Source organism: Notolepis coatsorum, assembly GCF_963971535.1.
Source record: "Notolepis coatsorum genome assembly, chromosome: 15".
Taxonomy (NCBI): domain Eukaryota; kingdom Metazoa; phylum Chordata; class Actinopteri; order Aulopiformes; family Paralepididae; genus Notolepis; species Notolepis coatsorum.
This window is the reverse complement of record NC_140179.1, coordinates 6,248,519-6,268,739: the sequence shown is the minus strand read 5'-3', so window position 1 is coordinate 6,268,739 and position 20,221 is coordinate 6,248,519. Positions and strand designations below refer to the sequence as shown.

At 41.5% G+C, this 20,221-nt stretch overlaps 1 protein-coding gene across 1 annotated transcript in view; it reads right to left on the bottom strand.

Annotated features, from left to right (window-relative positions):
• LOC311241649 (uncharacterized protein) overlaps positions 1-17,236 on the bottom strand; it is a gene marked incomplete at its 5' end in the record, with an annotated part of 44,378 nt that extends 27,142 nt beyond the window's left edge. Inside the window, 2 exons of the mRNA XM_084330525.1 lie at positions 46-201; positions 17,155-17,236. Coding sequence (XP_084186651.1) covers positions 46-201; positions 17,155-17,236 — 238 coding nt within the window. The remainder of the gene's footprint in view (positions 1-45; positions 202-17,154) is intronic.
• Between the last annotated feature and the right edge of the window lie 2,985 nt (positions 17,237-20,221).

The window sequence follows — 20,221 nt, the reverse complement described above, 5'->3', positions numbered from 1 at the left end:
AATTCAAATTCGAAATAATGTATTCCCATCCCACGTCATTCTCACCGTCCTCTTTTTCACTTTCTGCCTCATCTTCCTCTTCTTTACAAATTTCATCTTCTGAGTTTTCACCCCCTCCCTTCTCTTCCTCTGCTGCAAGTCCACTATGTGAGCTCCAGTCTTCATCGCTCTCATCGTCTTCTTCCTCATCCTCCGACGACTCTGGACAGTAAAAAGATATACAGCCAACATCTGCATCAAGCAAGAACACTGCAACAAGCCAGCAAAGTACTATATCTATGTTGGGGAAAATACTAGGGCTATCACTAAGAATTATTTTGTTATCGATTAATCAGTTGATTATTTTATCAATTAGTCGATTCATCTAAACCGGCCATAAATACTACATCTATGTTGGGTAAAATACTGATGTCTCTGTTCTCTCAGTTAGTTTACTATGTGTACAGATGTAGTGAAGATGTCTCTGTTCTCTCAGTTAGTTTACTATGTGTACAGATGTAGTGAAGATGTCTCTGATGTCTCTGTTCTCTCAGTTAGTTTACTATGTGTACAGATGTAGTGAAGATGTCTCTGTTCTCTCAGTTAGTTTACTATGTGTACAGATGTAGTGAAGATGTCTCTGTTCTCTCAGTTAGTTTACTATGTGTACAGATGTAATGAAGATGTCTCTGTTCTCTCAGTTAGTTTACTATGTGTACAGATGTAGTGAAGATGTCTTTGTTCTCTCAGTTAGTTTACTATGTGTACAGATGTAGTGAAGATGTCTTTGTTCTCTCAGTTAGTTTACTATGTGTACAGATGTAGTGTAGATGTCTTTGTTCTCCGTTAGTTTACTATGTGTACAGATGTAGTGAAGATGTCTTTGTTCTCTCAGTTAGTTTACTATGTGTACAGATGTAGTGTAGATGTCTTTGTTCTCAGTTAGTTTACTATGTGTACAGATGTAGTGAAGATGTCTCTGTTCTCTCAGTTAGTTTACTATGTGTACAGATGTAGTGAAGATGTCTCTGTTCTCTCTGTTAGTTTACTATGTGTACAGATGTAATGAAGATGTCTTTGTTCTCTCAGTTAGTTTACTATGTGTACAGATGTAGTGTAGATGTCTTTGTTCTCAGTTAGTTTACTATGTGTACAGATGTAGTGTAGATGTCTTTGTTCTCAGTTAGTTTACTATGTGTACAGATGTAGTGAAGATGCCTCTGTTCTCTCAGTTAGTTTACTATGTGTACAGATGTAGTGTAGATGCTTCTGTTCTCTCAGTTAGTTTACTATGTGTACAGATGTAATGAAGATGTCTCTGTTCTCTCAGTTAGTTTACTATGTGTACAGATGTAATGTAGATGCCTGTTCTCTGTTAGTTTACTGTGGGGCAAATTCACAAAGGGATTGCGTGGCTTTTTCTGATGCTATGCGGGTTGGGCATCGTTTGGATTTGAACGATTCCGGTTCCGGTTCCGATTCTCCATATCGATTCCTGTTCTAAACGATTCTCGATTCCGATTCTTTGAGGTGCAGGTCAAAACAGGTGACAGCTTATTTCGAAGGAGATTTTTTTTTTTTTCAAAAAGAAAATCATACTATTCACAGTATCAGTTGACTTGATACAGTTTAATTTGGTTGCTGTACTGTAACTTCCAGAACCGGAAGTTAGGAACCGGTTCCTATTAGAACCGGTTTTCGGTGCCCAACCCTAGCTATGCTTTGTGCAAATAGCTCTGAAACACAGTTTGTTATTCACAAAGCAAGCGCAAAGGGTGAAATGCGGTGCTAACTGCGTTGCCATCAGCATTGCGTCGGTGCCATCTGTGGGTATTTAAATGAGGTAATATGGGCGGAACATGTGCCCCTTTCTATGCAAATTAGCCTCATCGCAAAAACACAAATTCACAAAGATCTGTGCTAATTCCAAGTCAGTCAGAAGATCCTTAAGAACTTCTACTCATGTACAATAGAGAGCATCTTGACCGGCAACATCACCTCCTGGTTTGGGAATAGCACTGCACAAGACCGAAGCAGACTACAAAGAGTGACACGTTCAGCCGAACGCACAATTGGAGGGGGGCTCCCCACCCTCCAGAACATTTACAACAAGCGTTGCAAGGGCAAGGCGAAGAGAATCATTAAAGACTCCAGTCACCCGAACAACTGCCTCTTTGAACTGCTGCGGTCAGGCAAGCGATACCGGAGTCTCAAGGCGAGCACAGAAAGACTCAGAAGAAGCTTCTATCCCCAGGCCATCAGGCTGCTAAACGAACAATGAATGAACACTACACAACAACAACCACCAAACGCACATAGCACACACATCCACACGCACACACTCACTTTAAACAAACACACTGTAGCACCCACTCCCCACACTTTATATTTATTGATGAAGGATTGCACTACAACTCGTACACCTTACTGTAAATTGTACCTAAAATTGTACCTCATCCCATTTCTGCTTTGCACTAGATAGTACTGTACATTAGTACACTGCATAGTATTGTATATTATATGGTAACTCAGAACATTGTACATATGTCTATACCGAACACTGACCTCATTTTTCTTCTTCTAAATTACATGCTATATTATGTTATTTGATACTATCTTGTCTAGCACAGTCTCTGGAGCGTAACAGTAAGAAGCATTTTGTATGAAAGTATTCTGTACTTCTGTATGACAACTATTAAAGAATTTGAACTAATTGCCACGCAACGCTATTTACGCCTTCAGAGATTTGGTGGTAACTAAGCACATTTATAAAGGGGTGTCATTGCCAGCGTCTCGGTGATCATGGCAGCAGTAATTGTTGCCAGGAAAAGGCATCGTAATGCCAGGCGTGCTCGTGAAAGAATATTTCGAATGAGAATATCATTTTTTGATTTAGGCAAGACCGAAATCATCCGGAGACACAGGTTGCCAGCTCAAGCAATTCTTGATATACTCTATGAAATCAAGGATGATATTGATCCAACCACCCAGAGATACCATGCAATCTTATTTATTATTTAAATATTGTTATTTAACGTTGTCGGCGCTATTAACACTTTGAGTGCCAACGACGAGATTTCTCGTTAGTTCATGCCAACCGTTGAGTGCCAGAGAGACCTCGTTTTTTATCGTTATCTTTTTTATTATCGATTTCCATACATTTTTCATCAATGTAGCTTCACGTTACCAGTGGGGATCTGTCTGAACTCGAACAGGTAAAATACCGCCCCCTATCGTCTCTCCGGATGGTACTGCACCCCTTTGGATTGGATTGAATGAAACACATGGAGAAAAAAAAGTCCTGCTTCCACATTTTATTTGTCAGACAAGTAACCGGAGACGATCCAAGTTATCGACCACCACCAGAACAGCGGAAAATGTGTGTTTCCAGTACCCAGCGTTGGATCAATAAACGCGATCGATATTTGGAATGGCGATCAGGAATTGGAATAATCTTTTTGGAGAACATCTGATCTGAGGTAAGGAATCTATTTTACCAGTCTTGGGATAATCAGAGCTATTTTCACCTATATATCAGCGTGTGCCATATGTGTGTGTCTGCGTGTGTGTGCGATCAGCAGGGCCGCCTCAGGGGGTGTGCGAGCAGCGCGGTCGCACAGGGCCTCGCGGAAAGGGGGGCCTCACACACAAAAAATATATATTTTTTATTTATTATTTTTTTTTATTTTTTGCGAGGCCCCCCTTCCCGCGAGGCCCTTTTTCATCACAGACCTAAAATCTAGTTTTGCTTATATGCTTATATATTTCACATTAGACACGTTTGTAGAATGTTCCTGGCTCTGCAGCAGACACTCACTATTGGAGCTCTGGAGCTCTGGGGCTCTGCAGCAGACATACTATTGGTTTCAACGAAGGGAGGGGTTACATCATGTGTACGCCGGCGTGCGTCAGCTGCGTTTGACTATTTTGCGCGTGCAGCTTTGGAGGTTATGCTTAGTTATGCCAGCCAAAACGAAGAGGACGGTCATTCGGCAGATGGACTGAAGATGAAAGTTGTTGCATGTTAGACAGTTCAGTCAGGCTAGCCATCCCGGCTAAAGGCAGGGACAGCTAGTTAGCTTTAGCTACGTTATAATATGGAGTGCTAACGTGTGGTTCAGTCGGGATAGCCATGATGATGTCGGCTAGTAGCTAGCTTAGCTAAAGGCTAACTAGCGTTAGCTTTGATTGATTGATTGAAAAGTTTATTAACAGATTGCAGAATGGGTACAGTACAGTACAGCTCAATACATACAATTGTTAACACTTTGATTGCCTAAGGCTAAATTCATGATATACCATAGGTTGCCAGCTCTATTTGTCTATGGAGAAATTCCCCTTCTTTGCAGGGCTATAACTTTTTAAATTCTATTGCTACATTGCCATTATTAGGGCCCATTCAAAGTCCTATATGTATTGTTCATTGTGTAGCAACGTTAAACTTTTTCATTCACATATTCATAGTAAAGTATGGTCTAATGTATAAGTATGTTTTCATCTCTTTCTGCAGCTTTCTCCAGAACGTGATCTATAGCCCCAAATGCATTATATTGATGATGCAATATGGCAATATGGCAATCAGCGCGATATAAAAAATTCCAACTAGACGTACTTCTAGAAGTTACTACACGTCATCTGATGTTGACCGGATGGGCTAGGGGGCGTTTATAATTCCGTGGGCAGCGTTATACCAATCATCTAATGTGGGTCAAATGTTGATAATAGCAGTTAGTATCGAAGACGGTAACGTTACACGCTAAAACTCACCCCAGTCTCCGCGCGCCGTTGGGCGATCATCGTAGAGTAGAAATTGTATCATTATGGGATGTAGATTTACCCGGTCCATCTCCAGCTTGTATAATGGTATATACGTCCAAATCATGTTGTTTATCGAGTTATTGGCAATCGATCACTGTGTATTGTGACGAGCTAGAATGCCGGGACCTATAGCGAGTGCCCGGAAGTAATACGGACGTCCAGCACAACCTCTATGCCGCTTCCTGTTAAGCGATTGCGCCGATCGGCCACCAGATGGCGCTCCTGAACCGCCAGAGAGCTCAGTGGGTCCTCCTGGTGGATCTCAGGCCAGCGGAGGGGACATATGAATCCGATCGCAGATTTTTGAAATATTGATATAAGGACGCTGTAAAGCGTCCTCCGGCAACTTGAGCATGGCCGGCAATGACGTGTAAACACGTTTCCTGGCAGCCAAAGTGTTAAGGGGATGCAGACCAGAGAAAGACTTTCGTCTTGTTTACATCAGGGTCCCCCATTTTCAATTCATCATAACATATATGACATACATGACATACAGTTATGACATACATGACATACAGCTAACCTAGAGAGAGCGCATGCAGCATTGTTATGCCAAGATGAAGAGGACGGTCATTCGGCAGATGAACTTCGTCAACTCCACGCAGTTGTCTCCATCCTCTTGGACGTTTGGTGAGTTTTTAATGCACTCTATTCTATTCCCGCCGTGGATATATCTCTCTCTCTCTCTCTCTCTCGGGAGCCAAACGGGCCGGCTAGCTGTTGTAGTAGCTAACGGTGTGTGGCCTGGCGTCAGTACCTGGCTACTCTATTTGCAGTTAGCCTATTTAGCTGATGTTGGCCATTGGCTCCTTGCTACTTTGTTTTCTCTGGTATAGACCCTCTTCTCTTTGGATTTAAGTGTTGATCTTTGTCCTTTTGGATCTATGTATATTCATGTTGCATTTGTGAAGTTATCTTTTCCTTCCGTTTTGTTCTTCCATTAAAAGTTGAATATCCTTTAGGGGCTCATCTTTGCTTATCTCTCTCATACATGCTCTCTCTCTAACACACACACACAGACATGCTCTCTCTCTCTCTCTCTCTAACACACAAGCTCCCTCTCTTTCTAACACACAGACATGCTCTATATCTCTCTCTAACACACAAAATGACATGCTCTCTCTATATATTTCTATCTCTTTCTAACACACATATACATGCTCTCTCTCTAACACACACACACACAAACAGACATGCTCTCTCTCTATCTCTCTCTTTCTAACACACAGACATGCTCTATCTATCTCTCTTCAATTCAAATGGGCTTTATTTCACATTCTTGTATTTCTCTCAGTAGGTATGGGAGTTTTGAGTTATTGTAAATGTTTTCAAAGTCTCTTTGGGTGTTTGCAATTTGTGGGAAGTATGTCTTGGTATAGTGGGCAGGTTGTTAAGAAGTGGAGCTCGGTTTCCACCTCATCTTGTGTGCAGTGGGTCTGTCTTCGCTTGGGAGCCAGGTCTGCCTATGGCGGCCTTTCTCGATGGCTAGGCTGTGCTCGCTGAGTCTGTACCTAGTCAAGGATCTTCAGTCAGTGCTCAGGTATTCTGCCACTGTGTACTCTCTGTTTAGGGCCAAATAGCATTTCAATTTGCTCTGGTTTTGGGCTCTCTCTCTCTCTCTCTCTGGCCTTGCTCTGGTGGAGGGTCAGGGGCATTGCCGGGTATGTGCAGCGATAACACTGTATATTGACTGTAGAACGGGAGCTCTCTCTCGCTCTCTTGCTATATGTTGACTGTATCATGCCCAGCCTCGGGCAGCGCTATTATTTAAGAATATGTTGACTGTATGAGAAAAAAATAAAATAAAAATATAGGGGGGGGCCCTCGCGTTTAAATCTCGCACAGGACCTCGCATTTCTCCCAGGCGGCCCTGGCGATCAGGAAATAAGAGAATCGATTGTTCAGCCCGCTTCTATAGCGTGCATAAGTACACATATACTATCGATAATCTAGCGTTTATTTGAAAACGATTCATAAATAGGCTGAAAAATTACAACGTGTTTTTTTTGTATTCCAGTGTATTCCAGTAAAGGGCGATTATCACAGAATCTTCTGACATTTTCGGAAACGTTCAAGAAACAAGCGTTTTTCAAAATGGTATAAAACGGAAATGAACAGATAAAAACGATCCGTTTTGACAATGTTGACTGCAAACAAGTCATTGATAAGCGACGGCCCTATTATACACATAGCCATCATTTAAGATAGAGCTCTCATATTTGCTAACGCATAAACTATATCATTGAAGTGGGTGGTGGCACGCAACAGGGTTCCGGGGCACCGGACCCGTGGCACTCAACGTGTTAACACATTGGGTGCCATGCAGTATTCTTTGCAGGGCTATAACTTTTTAAATACTATAGCTATATCAACACTACTATGGCCCATTCAACATCGGGTATCCATCGTTCCGGATGTGGGAACGTTTTATTTTTCCATTCATACATTGTCGTGTTAGTACCGTCGAGAATATAAGTATGTTTTTAGACTGTATAGCAGTAATTCCTAGAATGCGCGTTATAGGCCCCGACGCGTATAATACATTATCGATTGGTGTTTATCACTATACACGCTATATAAGAAATGTCAAATGCATATGATCGCTATACATTATGCTCCATCATGCTTGAAGGAAAGGGGGGGGGGGGGGGTCGTTTATGATTCGTTGATTGTCACTAACAGCTTTCTTTAGTAAGACACCATACGTTGATCAGACAGATTGCAATGAAATAAATGGACAATCGAGCTGGAAATAACATTAGATTCCTCTTACCTCTGGCCGATGCGTCTGGAGAAAAGAAATTCCAATTGTTTGACGTTGATCTGCTAGATTCATTTTCCGTTTGTATGACGCAATAAACGCCGAAAGCGGGGAAAGAAAACGTCATTCCCACAAAAAAATTTCGAAAGCTTAAACTCAAAATATTTCTAAACACGGTTTTATATTAACTTAATATGTCAACGAAAATGTAACAGATAATAGAATATATAACGGATAATAAATAACAGCCACCAACCACCTCAAACTGAACCTAAGCTAAACAGAATTGCTCCACCTACCGGCCAAATCCTCCCCCCTGACCGACCTTTCCATCACAGTCGAGAATGCAGCTGTGACCGCGTCCCCGACCGCCAAGACCAGTTGAACTTCTCCGCTCACATCGCAGCGACAACCAGGACCTGCAGATTCCTCCTGAGCAACGTCAGAAGGATCCGCCCCTTCCTGACAAAAGAAGCCACCCAACTCCTCGTCCAATCAACAGTCATCTCCCGCCTCGGACTACTGCAACGCACTGCTTGCTGGCCTCCCGGCCACGGCCACCAAGCCTCTTCAACTCATTCAGAACGCAGCGGCCCGCCTGATCTCAAACCTACCGAAGTCGGCCCATGTCACCCCACTTCTTAGGGACCTGCACTGGCTCCCCATTGCTGCACGAATCCGCTTCAAGGCCCTCGACCTGGCATACTGTGCAGCAAAGGGAACCGCTCCCGCCTACCTCCGGTCAATGGTCTCTAACTACACACCCTCAAGACCCCTACGCTCTGCATCTTCTGGCCATCTCAGACCCACTCCTATCAGAGCTCCGGGAGGGTCATCAAGGAGAACCTGCCTTTTCTCAGTCCTTGCCCCACAATGGTGGAATGAACTACCCACCCCAATTAGGACAGCCGAAACCCGTCAAATCTTTCGCCGTCGACTAAAGACGCACTTCTTCAACCACTATCTGAAATGAAAAAAAATTTATCTAAAAAAATTTTAATTATAAAAATCTAACCCTAACTAACCGTACTGTCATGCACTTGTCCTAATAAACTAACCTACACTGTAGCACTCAACACTTTGATGTACATTGTTACTCAGCTGATAGAGTTGTACCCTTCCTGATGACTTGTCGTACAGAACTTGTAAGTCGCTTTGGATAAAAGCGTCAGCTAAATGACATGTAAATGTAACAGATAAGCGCATAAAACGCTGAAAATAACCAACTGTACTAAGCACCAAGAGTATTTTCAAAGAGGTTATTATTATTATTATTATTATTTTGCAACAAGATAGCCTAATAGAACATAAATAGCCTGTCTCAGCTGACTCACATGGTCCCGGGGTGTCAGACATGAGCGCATGCAGCCTGGTCACAATCAGTCCAAACACACTCACTCGGATGGTACCGATGTCGCAGACTTTGCCAGCTCTGCCAGCCGGGGAATCCCCCCGCAAGTGACGGTAACATAGCTTTCGGTCGTCAGGGCAGTCCAGCTGCCTGTCGTCAGGGCAACCTTGCGACCTAGTTCTCTCCACAAGAGCTCCCCTCTCCATTACGCACGTCTGACGGCCGAATCTGTCCGACGGCGCACTTGAGTACCGTACTTTTCGGACTATAAGCCGCGGCTTTTCCCCCCATTTTTCGACCCTGCGGCTTATATAACGGTGCGGCTTATATGTGACTCGACGTGACCAAACCCGAAAATGTAAAAATCTAAATATTGCTTTTTTGACTGCATTGAAATGTTATTTATCTGTTCCCTTATTTGCTAAACTTAAAACAACTTGTAAATGAGTTAATTCTTGTTATTTGTCCGACAGTATTGTGTCCCAATGCTAATTACATATGGTAATTAAACATTAAAACACCTGCGGCTTATAGTCCAGTGCGGCTTATATATGTATACACATCATTCAATTTAGCTGCTGCGGCTTATAGTCAGGTGCGGCTTATAGTGCGAAAAGTACGGTATATATGAAATTATATTAAATATAGAAATAGATGTGTTCGCGGGCGGCTGGGTGGCGCAGCGGAGATTGCGCTCGTCACCAATGCAAGAGACTCCGGTCTCGAATCCCGGTGTCAGCATTGCCTCCGGCTTGGGCCAGTCGTCATACTATCTCAATTGGCAGAGGTAGCGGGTGGAAGTCGATGGGTGGGGATTGGACGTTGTGGACAGCGACTCCTACAGGTCTGTTGGGGGACGCCTGCACAGCAGAGACAGGAAGTAGCGGGGTTAGTGTGAGCCTCCCATGCGTTACACCTCGCCACTTAGAGTCCACGCTGTCTGGTGAAAAGATGCGACAGGCTGCCTCCTCATGTACCGGAGGGGACACGTGATGCACGGCTTCTATCCTCCCTACGACCGACCAGTGGGAGGCATAGTCGAGCAACGTTCAAGACGGGGGAGGGGAGAATTGGAAATACGAAATTGGGATGGGAGAAAAATAGAAAATAAGGAGAAAAAGTGGATAAAAAAAAGAAATAGGTGTGTTCGTTAGAGAACAATTATTTCAATAATATATGCCATATTCTATGCCTTTATGAACGGAGAGATACTTTCAATTTTGACAGAGAAGATAATCTCCCGATTCAGATATAATTGAATACAATCGGTTCCAAAGATATTTAATGTTGTAGGAATATTTTCACACCACCAACAAAGTACTGGGTCCGTTGTCTCTTATTCGGAATGGATTTGTTGCCAGCTGTCATTTCTGCCCGTCTCCTCTCCGACACTTGAGACCGAACGAAAAATAACAACGGGTACATACTAGGGGTGTAACGGTACACAAAAACCACGGTTCGGTACGTACCTCCGTTTTGAAGTCACGGTTCGGTACAGGTTTTCGGCACAGTGAGGGAAAGTTTGGCTTTCTATGTTCCACTCAGGGGTGATGTAGTTAGTGTGCAGTAACTAATTGTACTTGTAGGGATGTCAAAGAATATTCTATATTGAAATTAATAATTGACTTGTTAAAATATATATATATATATATATATATATATATATATATATATATTAGATTAGATTGTGAAAAAAAAACAGCCCCCGGTGAGCGGTCGTTAGTGGTTAACATACTGTTGTATTAGTTCGGTACACAGCCGTATTGAACCTAAGGTCCAGTACTGAAACGGTTCGGTACGGATACGTGTACCTTTATACCCCTAGTACATACTGGAAATAAGCTTTTGAATCAATTCCAATCCCTCTAGTCCAGGGGTGGCCAACCAGTCGGAGACTAAGAGCCACAAAGATTACTGTGGTACCACAAAGAGCCACACCATATACCAGCGTTTCTCAACCTTTTTTTTCAGTCACGGCTAGGGATGGGTATCGTTAGGATTTTATCGATACTACTACTCTTATCGATACTGCTTAACGGTTCTGTACTTTATCGATACTCTTATCAGTTCTTTTTTGGTTATTTTACAAAAAAAAAAAAAAAAAAACAGAATCGACATTGCTTTATTATTCTTTTATATAACTAAATATAAATAAATATAATTTCTTCAGCAGCAACAGCAGCAGCAATGTTTTAAATGTGTCTGAATTATAGACTTTTTATAATTAACAACAAATGTAATGCTGTTTTACAGCAAAAGTTCAAACAAACAGTTGCATGGCAACAAATAAAATAATAATAAAATGAATAAATAAAATATTAAATAAATAAATAAATAGGCTACACATCTCTCTTTTTGTGTTACAAATTGTGCTCACTGATATGAACATAGGCCTCTTTACTTACTTAAAAAAAAGGAAACATCAAGAAATATGTTTATGGTATTCCACCATGCCTTGTGTGTTTTTATTTTATAATCATGATGCTGAAGTCGGAGTCATACACAGCGATGCAGTCGTGCACACACGCGGTTACACGCCGTTGTAGTAGATCACTGAGACGGATGTGCACGTGCGCACACAAAAATGCGTTCACAATTGTCACTGGACTCATCGCGCCGTGCGGCAAGTACCCGGCCGGCACTCATCACCTAGACTTTGCATAATAATAGGATACCGATAGCATAACAACGAGAAGAGCCAAACCAAAATACAAGCCCTGTACCAATTGGTGGGGGGTTGCTTGATCTGTGGTCCCGACTGGAAGGATGAGACATTAAGTTGTGCTTCAGTCTCTGAAGGAAACTGTCCTTCTGTAAACTAACTCTGAGTTACATTGTTAATTTAGTTTGTATTTACTTTTCTTGTTTAAGTTAATTCAATTAAAGAAATTGTAACTACAATTACATTTAAAACATTTATGCATAATCATCATCTGTTCTGTGCGCAACCGAGGGAACATGTATGCGCATGCGCGGGAGCACGCGTGCATGTGGCGTTTGGGCAGTTCCCATATTACGACTGCACCACTGGTCATACAATACTATTTTGATTGACAGTCGATTCTGCCAATTACGTCACACCGCTTGCACCCACCTCTGCTGTTCTTACCACCAATCGGAAGCTCTCATACATTTTTTTTTACTTCCGGAATGTCGGCCATTACTCTACTACAGGAGCTCAGGCTAATAACGTTAGCTCCCTGCCAGCCACATTGACGAGTACCAGCGCTTATACATTACTGGCAAATGTCTTGTTGCACTTGTGGCAACGAGCGTTGACTTGTCAGCATCGACTTTAATAAAATAGACCCAGACTTTTGAACGTTTCGTTCTGTCATGATGAGAGCAGAGCTGTCTGTACTGTAGCCTACAACTTGAGAAATGTTCTGAAGCACCCGTGTGTGTGTGTGTGTGTGTGAGAGTGAGTGTGTGTGTAAGAGCACAGCACAGCCCGCTCCTTGCGCAGGCAGAGAGACCGAGGGAGGAGAGATATAGAAAACAGCCAACAAGACTAGTTTGCGACGTTTAAATTCCTAAAAAAAAACTCCATAATTTCTCGAGTACCGATAACGTCGGAGCTTATCAACACTTTAATCGCCGGGAACGCCGTAACTCGTCTTTCCCCGCCATGCTCATTCTGCCGAAGACGCCGTAACACGTCTTTGATATCAATATTTCAAAAATCTGTGATCGAAATCATATTTCTCCCCCGGGGACCTGATATATACTGCTGAGCTCCACTCAACTCTCTAACGGTTCAAGAGCGCCATCTGGTGGCCGATGGGCAGATCGCCCAAACAGCAAACCGGAAACTGGTGCTCATCCAAATTCGGTCCGACCACTCACTATAGCTCCCGGGACTCCATCTTGACACACTGGATAATCGATCGCTGACCCTAACTCAATAAACAACATGATTTGGACGTATATACTATTATACAACCTGGAAATGGATCGGGTATTTCTCCATCCCATAATAGAAACAATTCTGTTCCACGCTCATCTGCCAACGACGCGAGGAAGCCACGGTGAGTTTCAGCGTTATTTTCTAACGTCTTCTATACTAACTGCTCTGATGATCATATGACCCACCCTAGATGAATGATATAACGTTGCCCACGGAATTATAAACGACCCGCCGCCCATCCGGTCAACATCAGATGATACGTAGTAACTTCTAGAAGTACCTCCAGTTGAAATTTTTTATCTGGCACCGATAGCTATCAAACTGTATTTCATCATCAATATAATGCATTTGGGGCTATAAATCAAGTTCTGGAGAAAGCTGCAGAAAACGATAAAAACATACTTATACTTTAGACCGTATTTTTGTATGAATATGTGAATGAAAAAGTATAACGTTGCTACACCCTGAACAAAAGATATAGGACATTGAATGGGCCATAATAATGTCAATTTAGCAATACAATTTAAAAAGTTATAGCCCTGCAAAGAAGGGGAACTTCTCCATAGACAAATAGAGATGGCGAGGGATGGTAAATTATGAATTTAACCATGGCGATAAAGTGTTAATACTGTTTTTTTTCTAATTTAGTACCGGTTCACCCTCTGGCCTCTGAAGTTGCTAATGTCTTTTTTATTTGGGCCTCACAGGGTTAAAAGTACCATGTGAGACCCAATGGCCAAAATCACTTTTGGCCATTTAAAAAAATAAAGTCTGTAAATGTTTATTTAAAAAATGTTAAGCACATGTATAGTCAATTGGTCCTGTTGTTCAGACTCACAATGCTATTTGATAGTAAATGTGTTTATTTGTCCCACCCTCTGGCCTCTGAAGTTGCTAATGAGTCGGAAACCGGCGCATATTGACAGGAGGAAGTGGCACAGCCAAAAGTGAGTGTAGTCTTTTGAAGGAAGAGACTCAGGGCTTTCGAATTTCGAAAAACTACCCTACCCAGCTCACACCAGCCCCTGTCAATCATCTGACTTCTGGATTTACTTTTTTATTTCTCTTATTTTTTGGGATTATCTCCCACAAACCTGAACGTTATTGCCATAAAACAGAACAGTTAGTTTATCTACCTTTCTTTGAACGTATTGCAAAAAACGGTGTTGCAATACGATAAAAAATTGTGGAGAAATTTACATTATAAAAAAGATGGAGAATTCAGTACTGTATATACAAAACCTTCCGTTTAATCATCTTCCTTTTATTCATTTGCTTAGATTTTTCAGGTCTGGTCAATTTTAGCATGGTGTTATTCACAGTCAAAGATAATATATATATTTTTTTAAATAGAATTGATATTCTCGTTTGGTTCATTATAATTTACTCAAGCCTAGTAACAGACACTATTTCTGACACTGATCCTAGATTCAGATACCAAGAACATGCAAATAGCCCATTTAATTTTTTTTAAATGTTTATTCTACATCCTTATGGAATGAGTGACATAAAAAAAAGTTAAAAAAAATGTTATTTATTTATTTTTTATACATTGTCGGGCAAAGAGCTGGGTTGGCCACCCCTGCTCTAGACCTACCTGACCAACAATGTCAGGAATGGGACAAACTTATTTCAAGGTACATCTGGCAAGGGCGGAGACCTAGAATTAGATACAAGAGTCTACAACTAGCAAAAAGCAGGGGAGGGGTAGCACTTCCATGTTTGAAGGACTATTATATTGCAGCTCAATTAAGACCAATGACGTGTTGGTGTAATCCAGAATATTTTGCCAGGTGGAAGGAGATTGAGATGGCGGTAACAGAAGAGTATCCAATTCAAGCTGCAATTGGGGATAAGGCTTTGTTGAATGATTTAAGGGAGTTGGGAAATCCATGGATTAGTTTACCACTTAAGTTGTGGAGTAAGGTACCAGCTCCAAAAAATATAAAAGTAGCCATAAAAGTTTTGGGATGGTGTGCGTATGACCCAGATTTTGTACCCAAAAGAATGGACGTAAGGTTTAAAGGGTGGGAGACTCTAGGCCTAACAGCATATTGTACCTTTTTACATCAGGGGTCCATGAAGAGCTTTCAAGATCTGAAGTTGCAGCATGGTTTGAAAAATTAAGATTTTTACATATATCTTCAAGTTCGGCACTATATCGAGCAACTACTGAAGCGAAGTAAACAAACGCTTTATGAAAATAATTTATTAAAAGTTGTCAGAGAGGCTCATGTCTCGAACTCAAACCAAAAAAACATCTCAAGACTCTATATGGGATTACAACAGACGAAAGGTAATTCATTGTATGTAAAAACAGAAATGGGAAAGGGAGGGAAACCTAAATATAACGGAAGAGGAATGGGAGGATTTATGTGAAATACTGGAAAACAGCACGTTCACCAGTATGGAGAGAATTTTGTTGGAAATCCCTGATTAGGTTCTTTAGTACTCCAGCTCAAGGGAGTCATCATACCAAATCTTACAAATGCTGGAGACAGTGTGGCCTCTCAGAGGCAAATCATTACCACATATTCTGGTCATGTCCCTTGCTGATGCCTTTCTGGAGGGAGGTCCATACAAGTATTCCAGGAGGCGGTCAGGTGGCGTAGCGGAGATTGTCACCAATGCAAGAGGCTGCGGTCTCGACTCCCGGAGAGTCAGCATTGCCTTGGCTCGGGCTGATCGCTATACTAACTCGTTTGGCTGAGTTAGGGGGAGGGGAGCCTTGGGTGGGTCCTGGGCGTTGTGGACAGCGACCCCTACAGTTCGGTCGGGGCGCCTGCTCAGCGAAGGTAGGATCTGGTGAGAGGTAGTGCGACCTCCCACACGTTACACTCTCCCAGTGAGAATCTGCGCGGCCAGGCTGGCTGCCAGCTGGTTGCACATGCGTCGGAGGAAAGCATGCGACAGTCTCCGGCCTCTCGGACCAACAGTAGGGGAAAGTGCGCAACAACCAGGAAGGGGGTTGGGAATTGGCATAACGACTAACAGTGGGATGGGAGAAAAATCGGAAAAAGGAGGGGGGAATAATAATAAAAAAAAAAAAACGTATTCCAGGACGACATACCATTTAAGTTGCAGAGTCTATATTTGGGCGCCAGGCCATCAGAAAATGGGGATAGATATATATTTCAGATACTAAGCGCGGCTAGCAGGAAAGCCATTACTAGAAAGTGGTTAAGAACAGAAATTCCTACAGTGGATGATTGGATTGATATTATTTATGATATTTTTAAGATGGAAAGAATTACTTTTTCTTTTAGGTTGCAACAGGATACGTTTCGGAAGAAATGGGAAAGATGGATAATGCACATTACACCGTTACGATCTTCATTTGTTTAAGGTGTACAGAAATGTCCATTCGGGATAATTGTCAAGTGAACCTTGTGTAACAGGAGTTGAGTGTCAGGAAGATGCACCCCAACATATTATCTGTTATTTTTGGTTATTGTTTTTGTTTGTCTAGAAAAAAATAAGTATAGGATGTTATTGACTGTATGGGTCCTCAATGTACTGGTACTTCTGCACTGTAACTTAGAATTATTAACAATTTATGCAATTTGTACTGCAGAAGGCTGAGATAAATGAAGGAGAAGTCAAGATATTGTTTGTATGGACCATGGTGAAAATCAATAAAAAGATAATAAAAAAAAGCAATGCGTCAAATAAACAATAAAATACGAAATACAAATGGTGGAAAATACTGTTATGTCTAAGAGCTTCCCTCTCCCTCATTTCGGGTTTATTTTTTAAACTGCTCTGCGAGCCAACTGCGCTGACATATATCAGGAGCAAATTGCACACCTATGGGTGTGTTTGCTCTAAGATATCACCTGCGCAATACGTTTAGTGAATAGCTCACAAAGACAAATAGAGCGAATTGCGGGCACTAATCGTACACATTTAAGGGTGCTATTAGCATGCGCAATCCATTCTTTGTGAATTCGCCCCTATGTGACTTCCTTCCCAAGTAGTCTAGTAGATAGAGGGGGGTATCATGCACCCCCCAGAAATATACTTCTAACCAGACCAAGTAAGAAATCTTATGTATAAATGTATTTGCCGGGTAAATGACTCTGTAAATGAGATCTTCTTGGTTCTGTCCTTCAATCCCAGCAGTGGAAACACTGAGACAGTTGTCTTTATGCAAGACATTAATCTGTATTTTCTTTTCTTTTATGGTGCTTTTATATGTAATTTAGTCAATGTATTGTCCTGTCTTTTATATGGACCCCGAGTCCGTAATGAAATGTAGATTGATTGACATCCATGAGGTGTTTAGGAATGATAGAAATTAAGAACAAAATTACTTAAATGAAGTGGTAAAATGATCACCTCTGGCAAGCTTGTCTTTGTCCAGCAGACCATCCTTGTTGCCACGGGTGATGGGAAGCGTGTGGAAGTCTGGACAATCCATTAGGGTTCTCTAGACATTGACACAAAGATGCCCAAAACAAATTCATCATGGACGCAGTGGATTATTTGCCAAAAAACTAAAGGCTAAATTACAGCAGGTTAAGAGAAAAAGATACCTTCATGTCATGGTTCATAATGTACCGAAAATAGCCTAAATCTGCCAGACTTATTGTTGTTGTACTGTACTTGTGCTGTATAATGACAGCTAATCTAATCTAAATGATGGAAACCTCCACTTCCTAACTAGTTGAAATAAAGGAAAACGGGAAAAAAGGAAATGTTAGCTTTAGGCTAGAGCATGTTTACTTTAGTCAGTCTTACTTTCACTTTTACACTAAACTCTGAGTCTCTTCTAAGGTAGCCTCCAAACCATGCAACGTAAAATATGATTGTTCTAACAGAACGGAACAATCACAAACTGAGAAGGTTTAGTCAAGGTTTAAGCAAACAACACATTATTGGATATGTGACATGTTACAATATGACTGTAGTGTCTACTGTATGTCAATGTAGGTAATATATGTTATGATTAATTGAAAATGGGGGACCCTGATGTAAACAAGACGAAAGCCTTTCTCTGGTCTGCATCCCCTTAACAATTGTGTGTATTGCGCCGTACTGTATTGTACCCATTCTGCAATCTGTTAATAAAATGTTCAATCAATCAATCATGACTTACCAAAGAGCAGATAACTCGTTCCAGATGTGAAAAAGGCAGATGTGTATACTGACCACAGACATGTAGGATAGTTCTATGTACTGACCACAGACATGTAGGATAGTTTTATATACTGACCATAGACATGTAGGATAGTTTTATATACTGACCATAGACATGTAGGATAGTTCTACTGATCACAGACATGTAGGATAGTTCTATGTGAATGAATGAATGAAAACTTTATTTAACAGATTGCAGAATGGGTACAATACAGTACGGCTCAATACACACAATTGTTAAGGGGATGCAGACCAGAGAAAGACGTTTGTCTTGTTTACATCAGGGTCCCCCTTTGTACTGATCACACAGACATGTAGGATAGTTCTATACACTGATCCCAGACATGTAGGATAGTTCTATGTACTGACCACAGACATGTAGGATAGTTTTATGTACTGACCACAGACATGTAGGATAGTTCTATGTACTGAACACAGACATGTAGGATAGTTTTATATACTGATCACCATAGACATGTAGGATAGTTCTATGTACTGACCACAGATATGTAGGATAGTTTTATGTACTGACCACATAATATGTAGGATAGTTTTATGTACTGACCACAGATATGTAGGATAGTTCTATGTACTGACCACAGATATGTAGGATAGTTTTATATACTGATCATAGACATGTAGGATAGTTTTATATACTGATCATAGACATGTAGGATAGTTTTATGTACTGAACACAGACATGTAGGATAGTTATATGTACTGATGATCACAGACATGTAGGATAGTTTTATGTACTGACCACAGACATGTAGGATAGTGTTATGGGATATTAATAATATAATAATGAGCAATAACTTGTTCTGAGTCCAAAAGTTGAAATAAGGAAATAGAAAATAGATTTAATTCCTCACATAGATCAATTGATAAGGAATGCACAGTTGAAGATCAGACCATGTAAACAAATGTCCGATCACCAAGTGAGGACGATCTCTCGTTCGGCAAGACCGTTAATACAAAATTAATATATACATATGACGTGGAAGGAGCTGGAACATCACCCTGAGGATTGGCTGAAATGACTATTATGGCTGCCTTACAAGGAAAACAGAGCGGATCCCATAACAATGTCACTTATGGCCTTATAGCAAGGATCAACATAGTTCATAACCATATTGTTTTGACTGGCTAATGTGTGCTCAGCAAGACCGACGGCTTCTCAGTTACAGTGGGTGACAATATTGTCACAAGGAAAGATGAAATTACCTACCTGGGTTCCATCCTAGAGGCTAATCTCTCCTGTGACAAAATGGCATCCAATGTAATAAAAAAAGTCAACCAACGAACTCGATTTTTGTACCGGATCTCCTCTCTGGTAAACAAGAATACCCTGAAGACTCTGGCAGGAGCACTCATTCAGGGGTACTACGACTATGCTTGCACCTCATGGTACCAAAGCACCTCAAAGGCGCTAAAAACAAAATTACAAACATCTCAAAACAAACTGGTCAGACTACTGCTTGACCTTACTCCTAGAACCCACCTCACCCCTGCCCACTTTGACAACCTAGGATGGCTTAGAGTAGATGACAGAGTACAGCAACTTGCAATGGGCCTGGTCTACAAGATACACTACACGACCAAGGTACCCATGTACATGGCAAAATACTTCCCAAAGGTCAGTGAATACCACGATCACAACACCAGAGGGAGCTCCACAAATCATGTTAAACCCAGATTCGGCTCAAATAAGGGACTAAACACGTTTCGCAATTATGCCACATCAATGTGGAACGCCCTACCCAAAGCTGTAAAGGAATGTGGATCACTACCCACTTTCAAAACCTCTCTCAAGAGACACCTACGGGAGACTGCAATTCAACACTGGCCCCTGTAAATATCCTAACCCAACCCCCTCCAATGTACAGTCATTTACCTAGTATGGTTGTCAATAGTCCAATGTACAATTTTGTTTGTTTGTACAGAGTCTCCCCCCCCCCCTCAATGTACAGTTTTGCTTGTTTATACAGTGTGCCCCCCCCCCCCCCCCCCCAACCACCTCCAATGTAAATTACCCAGTATGGTTGTCAATATCCCAGTGTACCCAACCCCCCCCACCCAACCTCCTCCAATGTACAGTTTCTACGTCAAATGTATATACTCCCTTTTCTTGACTCCTTCTGTATCACAAACAGTACTGTATTTGCAAATCTGGTATGTCATAAATGTATAGATGTAGCAGTACTGACTATCTGTATGTCATGTATGTCATATATGTCCTGATGAATTGAAAATGGGGGACCCTGAT